General features: G+C 32.6%; 1 protein-coding gene across 1 annotated transcript; it reads left to right on the top strand.

The window, feature by feature from the left end:
• The first annotated feature begins 3,053 nt into the window (after positions 1-3,053).
• LOC108322847 (uncharacterized) lies at positions 3,054-16,109 on the top strand. The gene is made up of 9 exons (XM_017555115.2): positions 3,054-3,352; positions 6,670-6,741; positions 7,493-7,582; positions 12,950-12,992; positions 14,231-14,337; positions 14,631-14,726; positions 15,201-15,391; positions 15,509-15,578; positions 15,729-16,109. The coding sequence occupies exons 1-9, from the start codon at positions 3,161-3,163 to the stop codon at positions 15,837-15,839; spliced, it is 972 nt and encodes a 323-aa protein (XP_017410604.1). The 5' UTR covers positions 3,054-3,160; the 3' UTR covers positions 15,840-16,109.
• The last annotated feature ends 3,958 nt before the right edge of the window (positions 16,110-20,067 follow it).

Here is a 20,067-nt window from a genome sequence, read left to right as displayed (position 1 = left end):
TAAAAACTTAACCAAGTGTCACTGTTTCTCCACGTTTTCATTTGGCTTGAAGTTTCTTTTTCGAAGATGAGTGCGAACAACAACGAAGGTTAGTTTTTACTCAATTATGTCTTGCGAAAGTGTTTTCATGATCATTTGTGTTGTTTTTCGTATGTTTTCACCTATTGGTTTTCAGTTTTCTTAAGGCTTTTACATGGTTAGCGAGTTTAACCTTTATGCATTCAATTTTGCATTATTTGTTTCGTTCACAAACTTTAAGAACACTCGAGGTCAGTTTTATGTTATTTACCTTCAATATATTTGTTTTTATGTCGTGTTTAGAGTTTTGTTTGTGCTTGTGTATTCATTTATGGATTCGTGAGTTAGATTTATTTTTTGATGTGGTTTCTTGCTTTTTATTGTTTATAAACTTATTAAAAGTAGTATGGATTGAAGCTAGATGATTGAACATCGTATTAGTGAAGACTATGAAAGGAGAGTTTTTGAGTTCTTAGAATATGTTAAAGAACACGTAAAACTATTGAACGAAACATATTTTTTTCCTTGTATTCGTTGTCTTAATCAAATATTACAAGAGTTGGACAATATCTGTGATCATTTGTTCATATATGGAATAATGAGATTTTATACAATTTGGACTTGGCATGGAGAAGTATTATACCACCCAACAACGTCAAGAGGTACAAATTATATGGACGAATGAATGAGTGATCATTTAGAAAAAATGGTACGTGATGTTGGAGAAGAAAATTTTGGAAGAGTGCATTTATAACAAAGTCTTAATAACGATTCAAAACAATAGTTGTATCCAGTATGCATCAACTTTACACGATTGTCGACAACTTTGAAATTGTTTTGTTTAAAAACAAGGAATGAATGGCTACAAAAGTTTCACAGAATTATTGTTGGAGTTGATGAAAGAGATGCTTCTAGAAAATAACATATAACATATCCGTAATTACGACACGAAGAAAATTCTATATTCAATGAGTTTGGAATACCAAAAAATACATGCATGTTCCAATGATTGTGTATTGTATAGATATTAGTATGCTTCAGTGAAGGTGTATCCAACGTGTGGTTCATCATGGTTTAAGAAGAAAGTTGATAAAAAAAAACAATCAAAGACAATTATGCAATTATGGTGTTCAAATTATTCTTCTTGTTATTAGAAATAAACAATGACTACAAAGATAAAATAAAGCATTTTAAAATCACAAAATATAGATTATAGATCATACAATTTTAAACTATTAAGAAAATAGAGAAAAAATTATTGAAAATAAATCCCTGAAAACAAGAATAAAAGAAATAGATTGAGACGTAAACCTATACAAATAGAAAAGAAATACAACAATATACATGAATAAATATGTGGGAAAAAAATGAAGCGGCAAATTCATTAGAAAACACAACAAGAAGAGAAAAAAAAATAGAGCTTACAAAAGCTTTTACTCTTCCAGCGTTTGTTACAATAAATATATTATTATTGTCTTATGAAGCTGCTTTTAATTATTTTTAGGACATTAAGAAACAATAAATATGGATTAATTATTGCTATAAAAGTCCTTAATGATTATAGACATATATAAAGGAATTTTGCTTTGTCTAAGTTTATTTCCCAAATATATCTTTTAAATGATTTTTTTAAATTAAAGTAATTATTTTATCAATTTTACTATTGATTTAAATTTAATTGTTTTCTTTAATTTGACTATTTTTTTAAACTTAACATTTTCTAAATTATAAAATTATCTATAAAATAAATAAAAACCATTTATAATAAAATTATAAAGTTTATTTATATTTAATTTCATAATTATAATAATAAAAATAATAATATTTTATTATTTTTATTATCATGAAAATAATAACACACATATGCCTAATTTTTTAAACTTAACCATTTATTTAATTATAAAACTATATATAAAATAAATAAAAAATAATTATAATAAAATTGTAAAAATTATTTATATTTAATTACATAATAATAATAATAATTTTATAATTTTTTATTATTATATTAAAAATAAAAAAGGGCACACACCTGCATTTAAGACATATGTTTTCACTAATCTATATCTATATATTAAAGAAATTCTCTTCTTTAATGTTCATGTTTCCCAATTTTATTGGATAAATATATATCTTTTAAATTTAAATAATTATTCTTTTATTTTACTTTTTAAGTAACTGTTTTTTTTAATTAAACTATTTTTTTAATTAAACTATTTTTTATTTGACCGTTTTTTAACCATTTTTTAATTATAACAATACCTACAAAATAAATAAAAATTATTCATAATAAAATTACAAAAATTATTTATATTTACAATAAAATTATAAAAATTATTTATATTTACAATAAAATTTTAAATATTAATTATATTTTCAATAAAATTTTTAAAAATTATTCATATTTACAATAAAATTATAAAATTTATTTTTATTATCATAAAAATAAGACACATAACATGTGTTTTCACTGGTATTCTATAAAAGCTTTACTTTGCGTACATATGATTATTTGCTTCTTTAGTTAGGTAATTATTTTGAGAATTTTAAAACATGTAATTTTGTTATATTTGTTATTTGAACAATGTTATCATCGAAATCATATATTTAACATCAAATATATAAAAAATAATATTTTATTTAAATAAATTTATAAATTAAAGTTAATATAAATGTCAGAAGATAAAAAAGATTATAGAAATCAAAATAAAAACAATTTATTTTACAATAACTAAAAACATTGATGGAAAAAAACACACCTTTTTAATCTAATGTATCCAAGTCAAAATTCTAAACTTTAACATATATATTTATTATATAATACATGAAGTTAATAAAAAGTCATAAATCCTATTAATTTCATTTCTGTTTCTTTCTCCTTTCTTTTTTTCTCTCTCTCATATTTCTTTGGATACTTGCTCTAAATAACATACAAATTCATGGAAAATAACACACAAATACATCGAAAACAAACAGCAATCCATCTTTTAAATTTAAAAACATAAAAAAAAAAAAAAAAAGAATGGTTCCAAACCCAAACCCATATTATATTTTCCTATCACTGCTTGTTCAGCGTGTTCTCTCTAGAAAAACCAACTGAAAAAAAGACCAAACTCAACTAGAGTGAATTGTGAGGTCCAAAATGTCGAATTTGCCCCAATCGTTGTCTATGGGTGCGGCCTTTGGTGGCGGCGGTCCGCCATCTTCGTCCGGTGGGACTGGAGCACAGGGCTCCGGTGGGGGCAAAGATCGGAAGATGGCATCTGCTGAGCAACTGGTATTGGAACTCAGCAACCCTGAACTCCGAGAAAATGCGCTTCTGGAACTGTCCAAGGTTAACCCTTATAAACAATCCTTTTTATTTGCGCTTTCAAGTTTCTGCTTCAATTTTTTGTAGTTTGGATTGCTGTACCGAGGAATTAAAGTTTGGAGTTTTTGTTTTCGATTTTCTGAGTATGTACTTAGGGTTTTTTTTTATTTAATTATTTTTTATTTGTCAGTTTGTTAATATGAATTGAAACTTGTTTCTCTCTCTTTATTTTTGTGTATTAATTAACCATTTATACATTGTGCTGCTGATGAGTTAGGGTAACTGTCCTGTGTTTATTAAAGCTTTGTTTCCCTTGTTTTTTTCTCTCTCTTATCACTTTGATTTTTGTTTGAAGAAGAAAAGGTGGAAAGAAATGAGGTCAGTTTGTATGTGTTTAAATAGTGGGATGAACCATGTAGTGGTAATCTGTCTTGGATCACTTGTCATATGAAAAAATATAGCTAGGAGTTAGCAGCATCACATTAATACAAGCGGGTTAATATATGACCTAATAGACAAAAGAACCATGACAGGACCAAAAAAATTGGTGGTGGTGATTACTTGTTTCATGGCTTTGGTATGGGTATTATTAATTCCCTTTGTTAGATTTAGTGACATGAATGAATTGGGGGTAGTTGAATGTTAGTAGAGATGTTTGAAATTTTACATTGACTAGAGCCATACCAGCAAATTACACTGGTAGACAAATCTCTATATTAAAGTCAGTTTTGTGAGTATGACTTAGCTTAAAATCAAATTCTAAAATGGCATCAGAATCTAGCTATTGTTTGGACTTATCCATGGTTATCAATAGTCACCACTATGATTATCAAAGGTTATTGGACTTATGGATAGTTATAAACTGCCACTGCTTGTTAGATGTTGTTTGGAAGCAGTGAGGTGAGGCAAGACTCTCACTTAACATTTTCAAGTTGTGGTTAAACCCGCCACAATAGCCATGTATAGAGGCAATCGCCATCACACTTCTGTAGTGTTTTGAAGCTCAAGGGAAATTTTCATCACCAAACACTTTAGAACTTCCTTCATACTTTTGTCTAAACCTACACTCTTTTTGTGTTTTGTCAGGTATTTTTCACTTCCACATGGACAGGACTGGCTAATAGAGAACCTATTGGGTCAGGTCCTTTGGGTTTATGTGTGTCCATTTCTCATTTGTTATTTATTGGGCCTCAACCTCAAGTTGTTTCCAATTCAAGTTAAACACTCCTGTGTCATATTTACATGGTTGGATTTAAAGTTGTTAATGGTGAATTGTTATTTATATTTTAATATAATAAAGTAAATAAACCATAATCTATGATTTAAGAAATTAAAAAAATATTAAAAAAATGTTAACTAGATGATAATAAAAACTAAATGAAACATGACGTGTGATGCAATCAGGTAGATAAGAGTTGAATATGTTTTTTATCCCTTATAAATTATTGAATTTTCTTTGTGGTCCCTGGTAAATTAGTTTAACACTTTCATTCCCAATAATCATTTTGTTTTACATTTTTGTCTCTGAAGTGTTATATAAAGTATTTTATTTTCAAAACATTATCTAACAAGCTTTTGGGACCCAAAAGAAAGTAAAAGACTGATTAGGGACAAAAAATTAAAGAAAATATTTTAAATATCAGAAACAAAATCCAATAATTTATTCTGTTAAAAAATGATAAATTTTTAAGTAATATATATATATAAAAAGTGATATAAATGTAATTAAACAATACATATGTGGCCTACTATACAAACTACATATATGTTAAAAAATATTAATTATTAATATTAATATATAGAAAATATTAGAATAATGGTTATCCTGATATCCCACTTTGGCGGTCTGCTGCTCCACTCTATCATCCCTAGTGAAGCATTTGTTAGATTTGTTGGAAATTCCACATCAACTGGAGATAGATATAGTTAAATTATAGTATATAAGTGGTAGTATAGGTAAATCGTAGAGGTGTTGGATATTGTATGCTTAAATATTTTGAGCCTTTTTCCGAAAGGAATTACATGTTTTGAATGATTGGAGAATGCTCAAAATATTGGGCTCTACTTATTGCTAAAGTAGAGCAGAAAGCTGAAAAACAGTTTTCTTCCACTGTTGAATTGATTTGGTGGAAATGAACTCTCACCTTCTAAATGGTCATGGAAACCTTGGCTAAGGAACCAAAGTTCAACTGAAGCAGACTAAGATAGGTAGTTTTTTCCATTAAATTTTTCAAAAGTTATGGAAGGAGATTCAGAGCAAGAGGAAATAGTCCCTGAAGACATGTTAAACAAGGTAGAGATAAGGACGCTGTCCAATAGTGCATCATAGAAGAACAAAAGAAAACCTAGGATAAGTAAGAGAAACTTCGTTAGACACTAGGAGACTCGCCAAATGCTTCCGGAATGAAGAACAGAGGGCGGAAACGGGCTTAGAGAGCTTTGGCGAGTCAAACTGTGTTGGTCTGGGAAGATTCTGACCACTGGAAGGTGGCGCATGAGACACATGCACGACCTAGGGCAGCATAGCAATTGGATGGTATGTGGTGGTGCTTCGATCGAAATTTGGTTGCACACCTATTGAGGTTGGGTCATGCTCTTCAAGACACACAGGGTGCAAGTTTCAGAGGACCAAACTCCGGTAGCTGATGGTGGCGGACGGCTCAAACAATGATTGATGGACAATTCATTTGTTGGACAGAGACAAGTAAAGAGGGATCCACCCACGCTTATACCAACATAAGAATAATACAAAGGCATTATAATGAATTTTAAAGAGTGAATTTCACTAAGGATCTCATATTTTTAACAACTATTGATACATCACATACAATTTATGAGAGGGATGAAAAAGGAATCTGAAAAGCTATATCTAGGAACTAAGTGCAGCGCAAAGCACACAAACACCTTTACAATAAATTCTATTTAAGACTATTTATTCTAACAATGTTCTATTTCAGTCCCATATGATTTTCAATTTTGAATCCATGTCTACTCTTTAGAACAAGTAAACCATTGTGTTCAATTTTTTTCTTCAAGATTTTAACTAGCAATCCTCTATGCTTTACTCATATATGTAAGTTCTGATAAAGAATATAAGAAGTTTTATATATTATGTGTGTGTAACTAATCTAAGACGTGATTTATAGCATAATATTATGATATCATTTGATTAGCAAACCCTGCCTAGTAGGAAAGGCTTGGTGGTTGTTCTTATTGTGTGTAATTAGATCAGTAAAATGATTTAGTGGCATACCATTTATATTGAGAAATTTTGGGTATTTGTGATACACTCATATAGAGGTATCTGATCAAGGTTTTTCTGTCTTGGTTTTGCATTTCAGAAGAGGGAGCTATTTCAAGATCTGGCTCCTTTGTTATGGAATTCTTTTGGTACTATTGCTGCACTTTTGCAGGTATGCTATCCCAAGTAACATTTCTTTCCTGTATAGTTAACCATACTTTGCTCCAATTTTTCTTGTGAATTTTTACTTAGTTTGTAAAAGTTTGAGTTTTTTTACATTGCTCTTTCTCCTTGTGCTTTTATTTCCTTTCTATCCATTCTGATCTGTTATATCTTTGGATAAGTTGATGTTGCTTACAACTTCCTTAGCAAAAACCAAATTTTTTATTATAAAACACTGATTGGGTGGTGATCGGTGATAAAAGTAAACGGTGATGGTGTAAGATAACTCAACTTGTTTACGACCATTAACTTATAAATTGGTCTTAATAGCTAGGTTGATCGTTCTTTTGGTAATTAGTAAGTTTTTATTCTTAGCATACTCTGCAAACTGATCTTTTTCAGCCTTAAGAAGGGAGAAGTTTCCTTGTTTGGTTTGGTTCTCCTCCAACTTTATGATAGAAAAGAGGCTAAATCTAAAATATTTCTCCCCTTTCTTCATTTCCGTTTAACCAAACTAAACATACTATTAGTTATTGCTCATTTAATTCGGATGTTGTATTTTATAGTCTCTGCAGCTATGAGCATCGTAGGTTTAATTTTTCTCCAGATTTAATTTGATTTCATATTTTGTATGCATTTGTCTTTGAAAAAAATTATTTCTCATTTTATCCCTTAGACTTGGATTTTTATTCATTGTTTTTTAGTAGCAAGTTTCTTCACAATTTTCCTCTACTTACAAGGATTTGATATTTTTGTTTCAGGAAATAGTTTCAATTTACCCAGTTCTTTCACCACCAAATCTTACTCCTGCACAATCAAATCGAGTGTGTAATGCTCTTGCTCTTCTTCAGGTCAGATGACTTTGTCCTATCAAGATGTTTTCTGTGCTTTATTGTGACATTCATTTTGTTTTAGTCTTCATTATTTGACTATCATATTCTAGAACACCAAAGTGTGCATGATTAACAATACAACAATATGGAATCCTTTCATCCATATGGCTGGAAAAAGCTTGGTTATTGTTGGAATATGTAAAGGAGGTGTAACCTATATATAAAGCATAGACCCTTTTAACCACATTTGGTTCTAAACACTGAATTCGGTTACTTCAATGAAGTGTGAACCATTGCCCTAACAGTGGAATTATATTTGCATGCTACATGATTCTGACCGATTAATCAGCCTTGGTCACTTGAGAATTAAACTGTAAAATAATTCTAGAGGGCTTGATTGATCCCTCTCACAATCTTCTATTTATAAGAATAAATTGATACAAAAGTACATGATAAATAGGGTAACCCTAGACACAATATAATCATGATAAATAGGGTAATCCTAGACACAATATAATCATGATAAATAGGGTAACCCTTAACACAATATAATGATGATAAAATAGGATAAATATTCTAACACTCCTCCTCAAGCTGGAGCATACAAATTGTATGTACCAAGCTTGGAACAAATAAACTCAATCCGAGGACCCCTTAATGACTTGGTCAATACATCTGCGAGTTGATCGTTTGATCCAATAAACTCAGTACATATTTCTTTAGTCAACAACTTTTCACGAACAAAATGACAATCAATTTCTATATGTTTAGTCTTCTCGTGAAACACTGGATTTGATGCAATGTGGAGAGCAGCTTGATTGTCGCAATACATCTTCATAGTATGGATGTCACAAAATTTAACCTCTTGAAGGAATTGTTTCACCCATATAAGTTCACATGTTAGTGATGTCATTGCCCTATACTCGGCTTCCGCGGTTGATATAGCTACTACATTCTGTTTCTTACTTTTCCATGAAATAATGTCTCTTCCCAGAAAAACACAATATCCTGTAGTAGACCGTCTATCAATAGGTGAACCTGCCCAATCTGCATCACAATACACAGAGACCTGAATGCTTCCTTTATCTTCATATAACAATCCTTGCCCGGGAGCCTTGTTTACATACCTTAGAATGCGAATGAGAGCATTCCAATGGTCAACACATGGAGCCTGCATGAACTGACTAACCACTCCAACTGCAAAGTATAGATCTGGTCTTGTAATAGTGAGATAAATCAGTTTTCCAACCAGCCTCCTATACCTCTCTGGATCGGAGAATAATTCACCTTCTTCTGTCCTTAATTTCTGGTTTGGGTTCATGGGACTGTCTACCAGTCTACAATCAATCATGCCTGTTTCTTGTAATATATCAAGAGCATACTTCCTCTGGGAGATTACAACTCCATCTCTTGATTGCGCTACTTCAATGCCTAAGAAGTATTTGAGACTTCCAAGATCCTTGGTTTGAAAATGTCTACACAAGTACTCTTTTAGTTGAGATATTCCAACAACATCATTTCCTGTAATGACAATATCATCAACATATACTATTAAGTAAACACATTTCCCGAGAGAAGAATGACAGTAAAAAACTGAATGGTCTGCTTCACTGCGTTTTAGCCCAAATTTTTGAACAATGGAGCTAAACTTTCCAAACCAAGCACGTGGGGATTGCTTGAGGCCATATAGAGATCGATGCAATTTGCATACCATACCAGACTCCCCCTGAGCAACAAACCCAGGAGGTTGCTCCATATAAACTTCTTCCTCAAGATCACCATGTAGGAAGACATTCTTGATATTCAATTGATGAAGTGGCCAATGACGAATGGCTGCCATGGCAAAGAAGAGGCGAATAGTAGTTATCTTGGCTACAGGAGAGAAAGTGTCACAATAATCAAGACCATAAACCTGAGTGTAACCTTTTGCAACAAGCCGAGCTTTGAGCAGATCAATTTCATCATCAGGGCCGACTTTAACTGCATACACCCATCGACAACCAACCGCCTTTTTGCCTGGGGGAAGAGGCACCAGCTCCCAAGTATTACTGTGGTCAAGAGCCTGCATTTATGCAATCATAGCTTGTCGCCATTCAGGATGATCAAGTGCTTCTTTCACATTCTTGGGTATAACAACAGAGGACACTGAGGATAAAAGAGAAAAATAGGAGGGAGACAATCGATGATAGCTTAGAAAATTATAAATGGGATGAGGGTTTCGAGTGGAACGAGTACCTTTTCTGAGGGCAATAGGCCATGCTGAATCATTTTCACCAGGAGGCGTGGGAGGTGGTGACGAGGGAGAAGAATCTAAAGTAGGAGATTCACCATTGTCTTAGGGAGGTGGACTATCCATTAGGGCCCTGTGTGGGATGATCTCAGTATGTGTAGAAACGGGTGTAGAAGGATTGTGATCAAGACTTGGAATGACAGAGACAATGGAGCTATTTGACTCAACCATTGGAATAGGAAGGACCTGCTGGAGGATAGAAACATCCTGAACAGATGGAGAGAAGTAAGGAGTCTGTTCAAAGAATGTGACATTGGCCGACATGTAATACTTCTGAGTTTCAGGAGAGTAACACCGATATCCTTTTTGAAGTCGAGAATAGCCTAAGAAGATACATTTGAGAGCGCGAGCGAAAAGTTTGTCTAGACCTGGAGACATGTCATGAACAAAACATACACAACCAAACACTCGGGGAGATGTATGAAAGAGAGGAACATTAGGAAACAAAATGGAGAAAGGGACTTTATTATCAAGAGAGGAGGAGGGCATCCTATTAATAAGATAACATGCAGTTAAGATGGCATCCTCCAGTGATGGACAGGAATATGGGCACCAAGCAAAAGGGTACGAGCAGTTTCAACCAAGTGTCTATTTTTGCGTTCTGCTATACCATTTTGCTGCGGTGTATGAGGACAAGTAGACTGATGTAAGATACCATGGGAACTTAAGATGGCAGAAAAGGAGGATGAGAAATACTCTTTTGCATTATCACTTCTTAATATTTTGATTACTTGACCAAATTGATTCTTGATTTCATTCAAAAAAGATGTAAAGATAGCTAACAATTTAGAACGATTTTTCATAAGATAAACCCAAGTACATCTTGAATATTCATCAACAAAGGTAACAAAATATCTAAAACCAAATGAGGAGATACGACTAGGTCCTCATATATCAGAATGGATGATGAAAAACTAGAATTACATATTGATTGAGACCTTTTAGGAAGGGAAGATCTAACATGTTTTCCTAATTGACATGACTCACATTCTAAGGTTTGGAGACCACTAAGTTGATGACACATCGTTTTTAATTTGGACAAATGAGGATGGCCAAGTTGATCATGTAGCACTTTAGGATTAGGAGCAGCAACACAGGACACCCTTGGACGAGATCCAAAATGGTATAATCCGCCAGCTTCATATCCTTCTCCAATCTGTCTCCCCGAATCACGCTCCTGTATAACAAGATTTATGATCAAAGGTTATTGAACAATTTAACCTTTTGGTCAACTGGCTTAGGGAAATTAAATTAAAAGGACAATTAGGGACAAAAAGGACTGAGTTGAGATTGAGGGAGGGAGACAGAAACATGGCCAACTCCTTTGGAGGAAGTTTTAGATCCATTTGCAAGGGTTATGAAATGAGGTTTTTCTCGAAAGGAAATAGATGAGAACAAAGAGGTATTACCAGAAATGTGATCAGAAGCACCTGAGTCAATTACCCATGAATTTTGACCTTCGATACGGTTAGACTTTAACCTTAAATACTCTTGATATTCATCCTAAAAAAACATAGAAGTGGAAGTTTCCGTCTTCGAAGTGGAAGTTTCAGTCTTCGAAATATTGGCGGTTTTGGAAGGGAAACCATGTAAGGAGTAGCAATTCTCTTGAGTATGACCCATCCTTTTACAGCATTGAGGACGTCCCCGACCTCCTCGTCCTCCTCCTCTAGTGCCACGTCCTCCTCTTCCTCATGTGGCAATCATGACAGATGGTTCCACTAGTTTATGTGCTTCTTGAGTTTGAGGTACCGGGACATGCAGAAGGTGAGTGGTCAATGTTTCCATAGAGGGGACCTCATGACTAGTTAGAAGTTGATCTCTGAGATGATCAAAATCGGGATGTAGGGCACGAAGGATCAACACCATGTAAAATTTGTCTAGTTTCTTTTTGATATCCTCTAATGGGTTCACTTCCAAAAACATCCTGAGTTCTTCGACAGCAGATTGGGCTTCAGCCATGAAGGACACCATATCATGGTCTGCCATTTTAAGAGATGCAAGCTTGTTCGTAGTGTCATAGAGACGTTGAATATCGTTGGCATAAATGCTTTGGGCTTTCTTCCAAAAGGAGTGACAAGTTTTGAAAGCCCTCAAAGATACAAAAAGTTTGGGTTCCACTGATTGCCATAACAGGGCACACAACTGGAAATCTGCTTGTTTCCACTGATCAACTTTTTCAGTAGGCACATGGCTTCCATCTCGCTCAAGGTGGTCATAATGCCCTTGGCCAAGGAACCACATTTCAACGGCAGCAGACCATGATAGATAATTTTTTCCATTTAGCTTCTCGGAGGTAATTGATGGACTTCCGGAGAAAGAAAGAGTACTGCCAGACGCCATTTCTGAAGAAGACGAATAGTACCAGCGAGGAACAAGAAAACCCTAAGGGTTTAGACGAACGGAATTGTGACAACGATGGACGACGGTGGCCGACGACGGCGGATGGTGGCCGGACGGTGGCCGGCGATGGGCAGCGGCAGACGGTGGCGGGCGACGACGGAATGTGGCGTCGGACAGATATTACGAGACAAAAACCAGAGCAAGATCGACCCGCTCTGATACCAACTTGAGAATTAAACTGTAAAATAATTCTAGAGGGCTTGATTGATCCCTCTCACAATCTTCTATTTATAAGAATAAATTGATACAAAAATACATGATAAATAGGGTAACCCTATACACAATATAATCATGATAAATAGGGTAATCCTAGACACAATATAATCATGATAAATAGGGTAACTCTTAACACAATATAATGATGATAAAATAGGATAAATATCCTAACATGGCAATGTATACACTCCAAAACTATGTATCAAATTTCTAGCATGCATTTTCTATAACAGAATACATTATGCTAGCCAGGTTATGTTTCTTTACAGGACAAATGAAACCAAAACAGTATTGAGTACTGCTTTTTTAAGCTTATTAATTCTGAAAACCAGGTGCTTAGGAAATGAGCATATCATAAATATCATACTTTTCTATTTTATCTTCTTTTCAATTTATATCCTTTCAAAATATGTTATGAAGAAAATAAACAAAACACTGATGCTGCTGAGTGCTTTTCCCTTGTAATTTTTTTTCAGTGTGTAGCATCTCACCCTGATACAAGGATGCTATTCCTCAATGGTATCGTCACTTTCCTTATTCATGTGAAGGACTTTAAACTTCTGTGTGATTCTATTGATCACCTTTGTGTTACACATTTTTCAGTATTTTTTCGAATTTGGATTCTCTGTTGAACTTTTGGTGCTGTCCCTACTGTGCCTCCAAAATCCACTAATGTACACTGATTTTAATGTTTTAAAAATATATTAAAAACTCCTTTAATATACCACACGAGTGTATTTTGAAGGCTCAGCAGAGGGACACCACCAAAAAACGAGTAGAGAATCTGGACTCTATTTTTTCTATATGCTCTAGTGCTTTAGAATATGCTGTCAGCTTTTTTCGAATTGGTTGATGCCATCTGAATAGTATAATCAATTGAGAAGGTCTGGAAACTATAATGTTCAGCTGAGCATTTTAGGGACATAATACAAGTCAAGTTCATGAACTCATTCATAGATGACTATGGGACTATGATTTAAGGGTTAGGAGTTGATTGAATTGTCAATATTTTTATTTTGGGTTTACGATATTTGTCAAAATTAGCCTTTTAATTTGATTTCTGCTTATATACTGCATAAACGGAGCCGGACATCCTCTTCTTTTGTAAATTTAATTCATTCTTCTTGAATTTGTTCACTGTAATATAATGCATATGTTGGAATTCCTGTTTGCTGATTGCTTTGGTTTAGTCTATGTTTTGTTTTTAAATGATTTGTAGGATGGGTTGGAGGATATCTTATCCTCAATGATTTTTAAGATGGTCTGCTGAAATTCTTCCATCCAATATATAGCTTTTATAATTGAAAGTGAATCTTGTCAGTCTTTCTCATCTTAGGACTTCTTTTGTTGCTTAAAAATCAAGTTCCTTTCTCTCACTATCTCTAGGTCATTCCTGACTTCCCAGTTTAGCTGCATAACTTTTACCTTGTGTTAGATTTCTTACTTCCAATATCTACACACTTGTTGAAATAAAAGAGAGTCATTGTTTGAATCCCTAATGTGTATTGAGCACATGCGGATATCCATTTATAAATAGGAAAATACAAAGAGATGGGTTTAAGCCTGTTACATCTAACAGTTCTAAACTTGTTTGGCTAGAAGCATTTAGTTTTATATTATCTTTTTTGTATTGAATAATTATGAGAACTTTTGACTTCATAATTTCCATCACAATTTTTGCTTGTTCAAGGATAGTACATGAAGTGCTTGATGTTTCATACAATGAATTGTTGCACTTGCTTTTTTCTCCACTGCAGCTCATATACCTTTATATCTGTACCCCTTCCTTAATACAACAAGCAAGTCAAGACCATTTGAGTACTTGAGGCTTACCAGTCTTGGTGTCATCGGTGCATTGGTGAAGGTATTTCTTCCTTGCCCATTCTGTTGGGTGAAAAATCCACTAGAAAAAAATTATAAGAGAATATACATGATTGATGATTATATGGCAATATTTATAAAGAAATTATCACCACATTCTTAACACAAATAATAGCTGCGAATCCAATTTGTTAGTATGGGTTATTCACCACTATCAAGGACAAAGTATTGTCCCACTGTTATGTTACATTATCACTGTGTTTCATTTTTTTATTTATTATAATTCATATCTAATATGTTATGATTTTGTCAATTGTGACAATTTTTATCCACCAGGTTGATGATACAGAAGTTATAAGTTTCCTTCTTTCAACAGAAATAATTCCTCTGTGCTTGCGCACCATGGAAATGGGTAGTGAGCTATCCAAAACAGTTGAGTTTACTGATTCTTTGTTTTTAGTCTTTGGTAAACGTATGCCATCACATTATTTGTCTGCTAAATTGGATTTAGTTTCTGTTTCTTTCATATTTCTGAGCACTTTTTTCTGGTCTCTGTTTCATTAACATGTGTATATGCACTTTTTTCCAGTGAGCACTTTTTTCTGGTCTCTGTTTCACGGGGCTTTGAAATTTTTATGGCATGTTTAGTTTTATAAGATGTAATTTTTAGGACTGGCATTCGTAATAGATGAGTTTGAATGCTATTCTTGATCCTAAAGCCAGATATTTGACATAGATTCACGATTTTGTTTTGAATGCTAAAGATGTAAACTCTTGATCTCCTTCGTTCTGTAGACAATAAGCCAGTGGGACATTTTAAATTTCCACTCCCTCTTGATCTTCAAGATATACATAAATAATAGTAAAATGGATCATGCTTGTCTAATGAAACCTCTACCACCCCAGGTAGCAACATTTATTGTTCAAAAAATTCTTTTGGACGATGTCGGCCTGGACTATATTTGTACTACAGCCGAGCGCTTTTTTGCGGTAGGTAGAGTTTTGGGGAACATGGTGGCAGCTCTTGCTGAGCAACCCTCATCTCGTCTACTGAAGCATATCATTCGGTGCTATCTTCGTCTGTCAGATAATCCAAGGTTAGTTAGTAATTTGCAACTACTTGTTCGTTCTTCACCCCTTCAAACTAAATTTCCTCTTCAGCTGATTTTCTTTTCAAGTTTAACTATAATTAAACTTTGCTCTGGTTAAAACAGGGCTTGCGATGCATTAAGAAGCTGTCTACCAGACATGTTAAGAGATGCCACTTTCAGCAGTTGCCTTCGTGTAAGTACTTCTAGTTCCGGTGATATACAAATTGGATTTAATGAAATGAGTGAATGGCTGGATTACAGAAATCAAAAGTTGAAGGATTCTAGTGAATTGACTACATGCTTTGCTTGCTTACATTATCTGGTCTCGGTTTTGTTTCTTCAGGAAGACCCCACAACTAGAAGGTGGCTACAACAATTGCTTCACAATGTTGGAGTGAATAGAGTTCCTGCACTACAAGCTGGAGGTGGTTTCGATCATATGATTGTTACCTGAGATAAGTTACAGATCATGCCTGGTTGCTGCTATCACCCCTTTTGGGGTTCGGCTATATCCATATTTCATGAAACTTAGTTGGTCAGAGGAAAAGGCTGTAATTATTGATGCATGGAAATCAAGCTAAAAGACACTTTTCTTTTTAGTTATAGGTGGTTCTTCATACCCATTGTGCAGTTAATCTTAAATCAAGACATTGAGGTGGGTTTTACTCCTTAATGAGCTTTTAGTAGTTACATTATGGTATCAATCATCAAATATTTCAATCAAGTTAAAGGGGGTCTTTAAAGGTGTCTTCTCATAAACGCAATCCTTGTTTATGGTTTTCTCATTTCCACAGCCAATAACGGGAAGACTGCACATTAAATCACATTTCTGGTGGATAGGTTTTATTCAAGTCGTTTGTAGTTGATTGAAGATCGTATCTGTATCATTGAGGCACTATAATTAAGGTCGTCTTTTAGGCAAATTATGAATTATTGCAATTCAGGCAAGTTCTTTTATAGTTTATTTAATGCCTAGCGCTATCAACTAGGAGGATGGTGTGTAATATCTCAATTTTGTCAATTTTGGGTTGACACGAGTGAAAATTTAAAATTTTTAGAATTATAATATTATTGTGAAAATCCAAATTTTACAAGTTTTTACAATTTAAGAAAAATAAACCAAAATTTCAATTTAATTACAAAATAAAATCTCAAGTAAAATAGTTTATTAAAACAATCATAAGTTTTTCAACTCTTTTAATTCACTTGTCGCATTATACAGTGTTTGAACTAATTGTATGATTTTCTGTTCTGATATAAAAATGATTATTGTAGATGAAAATTATAACATATAAGAGTGAGCTAGCAAAAAACAATATAAGATACACATTTATTCATACTATTCAAATATTAATTCTAAATCTATAAAGTCAATTATATTCACATCACATAAAAATGTGTTCCACAAAAACATGTGGTTTATCCTTGTATCTTACTATACTATATGTAACTTTCACATACGGGTTTGTTCGAGTCGTTTCGTTTTCGTGGCTAAAAGACATGTTTTCTTACTCTATAAGAACTTAGAAGTAAAAACATCGATATATCGTGCATTGGGTACTATACTTAGCAACAAGCCGGAGACTAGATAAAACATCATTTTCCTCATATAAAGAAGGTGCAACACTTAAATGTCACTCTCTTTTCACATACAAGGTCAAAGAAAGTTTATTTCTCGTATCACACGGTCAAAGGCCTACATCTTAGGATTTACTAGGTACGATGAAATCATCCACAATAACTTGTCTTAACTTCACACACGTACAACCAACGACACATGATACAATTATGTTTAAACATCACACAACCAACCATACAACTCGACAATGAAATAAAACAACACGACTAACAACACCTACGACTCAATAATCATCACAAACAACTCGATCAAACATTACACAACATGATATCATACAAAAATAAGACGACAACAAACTCAAACAATATAACATCATACCAAACAGCACGAAAACATATCCAACAACATGACAAGAAAGAAAAACAAAGAAAACAAAATCAAGAAATTAAGAATGTAAGCTCCCTTTACCTGGGTTCCCTACTAAGACTTTTTTTTCTAGAATAAACAATGTCCTTCAACAACATCCTTGAACTCTCAGAGATCTTCACTCAATCAAACTCTCACTCTCATTCTTAAAGTTTTTATCTCTTTTTTTTTCCTAATGGCTAGAGTTTCTATATAAATAGGGAGTGTCTAATATAGTAACCACTATGTATGAAATTAATTTTCCGATTGAATATACATAAAACACTCTATTTATAATAGAAGAAATATGAGTTAAGCCCAAAATAAAGTAATAACAAACCAACTAAAGATAAAAGATAAAGATAAAATAAAAATATGATGTTTAAGATATCTAATAATAATCTATCTAACAAAAGGCACACCTAACCCAATTAGGTTTATTTTCAAAATATTTATAAAAATCCATTATTTTTATAATAAAAAAATAAAATAATCTTTAAATTAATTAATTCTAATAAATTTTTAGATAATATATTTTATCTTAATATTTTTATTCTAATTGATTACGATAAATTTCTAAATAATACATTCTATTTTATTATTATTATCTAACAATAATACCTAATTATATATAATAATATCTCAAGATATCTTTTAATTATTACATGTATATAGTATATAACAATATCAAAGAATATATTTTAAAATGTCTAATCAATATCTAATAATGATTTTTTCTATTGAATAATTTTTTCCAAAATTTTTATTTTTTTAGAAAATATTTTAAAATAAAATAAATCATTTAAATAAAAATAACAAATTATAATATCTTTTATTTAAAATAGTCAATCACATTTGTATATTTTTCCTAATCATTAAAATTTCTAAAAAAAAATATCTTTTTCTTATGTTTTCTATGATAAACCTAAGAGAAATATTTAAAATTATAGTTAAATACACGTAATAACACATTCACATTATACATAAAACAATAATCAAACACATGACCAATAGTATTATTTATTTTTATAATAATTATCTTTTTTTATTTTTAAATGATGACTTTCATAATTACTTTATTTTTTAATATCTAATTTTCCTGTTCGTACATGGTAGCAAATCTAGGTGACCCAATAATGAATTTAGAATGAGTTGGTATATTATTTGAGAATTTAAACTTCAAATTTGTTCGGATTTAGAGTTGAGTTTAATTTTATGAATAGAGGATCAAGTAACTATTGAGATTGCAATTGAGGTTCCCTTGGAAAGAACATTAGAAATATTCTCAATCACACGAGGAAAGTTTTTATTTACTTATTTTGTGGGAATATCTGTGTTAACTGGTAGTATTCTCTCCCTCATGCCATGGCTCTTTTTTGTAACTTATCCAAATTCCTGCTTTCACTTTTTAGGACCTAACGTTTCCACTATTCAATGGAGGAATCAGATTTACATGTGCACACGGAAGTTAAATAAAATCAGATTAATTTTTTGGTTTTGGCACATAAATTATGGTTTTAAATTCCCTTTGTTTTATTTGACCAATACTATTTAGTGTTTAGTAAAACTTATAATAAATGAAGGCATATTAATACTAGTGTCCTTTAAAGCTAATGTTGGCTTTTAGTGTGTAATTGGCTGAATCATTATCTGAGGCACCTGTTCATTCAATTGTTAACTTCATTTCTAGAAAAATAAATCTTAGACCAATAAAAACAAAACATCTATAAAGTGGAAGATATTCTTTATTCGTGATCACCATCACCAAAGAATATTTTTTGGAGCACAAATTTGAATTGTCTTTCTCTTTTTAAGGATGAGAATCAAGAAAGGGCCATGATTTAGATCGAGGAGTAAATTCATGTATGACTTTGGAGATGGTTTATTTAACAAAAAATAATGTGTGAAAGAGACTTCGTTTATTTGATTTGCTTAATATCCGTTAATAGAATATTTGGCATATCTTAACACCTCCACTCAAGTTGGTGTATGGATATCACACATTCCCAACTTGAACAAAGACTCATTAAACAATCTTTTTGACACTCCTTTGGTGAGAATATCAACCAACTGTAATTCTGATCTTACAAAAGGAACGAAAATTATTCTAGCTTCAAGCTTCTCTTTGATGAAATGTGTATCAATCTCCACATGTTTTGTTTTATCATGTTGCACAGGATTGTGAGCAATTGTTATAGCCGAAGTATTGTCACAGTACAAACTCATAGCTTCATTATTTTTAAAGCCCAAATCTGATAGCACATTTTTAATCCACAAAAGTTCACATATACCTAGTGTCATGCCTTTGAATTCTGCTTCAGCACTAGATCTTGCTACTACAGGTTGTTTTTTACTCCTTCAAGTTACAAGATTTCCTCCTACAAAAGTAAAGTATCTAGAGGTAGATTTTCTATCATCTTTTGAACCTGCCCAATCTGCATCAGTGTACCCTTTTACCTTTAAGTTTCCATGATTTGAGAATAAAATTCATTTTCCAGGACTGGACTTCAAATATCTCAAAATCCTCTCAACAACATCCATATGAAGCTTTCGTGGGTCATGCATAAATTGACTAACAACATTCACTGCATAGGTGATATCTGGACGTGTATGGCACAAATAAATTAATTTTCCTACTAGTCTTTGGTATCTCCCTCTGTCTATGCTTGTTGAATTTGAGCATTGAAAGAGTTTATGA

Source organism: Vigna angularis, chromosome 6 (genome assembly GCF_016808095.1).
Source record: "Vigna angularis cultivar LongXiaoDou No.4 chromosome 6, ASM1680809v1, whole genome shotgun sequence".
Taxonomy (NCBI): Eukaryota; Viridiplantae; Streptophyta; class Magnoliopsida; order Fabales; family Fabaceae; genus Vigna; species Vigna angularis.
This window is presented reverse-complemented; position numbering and strand designations above follow the sequence as displayed.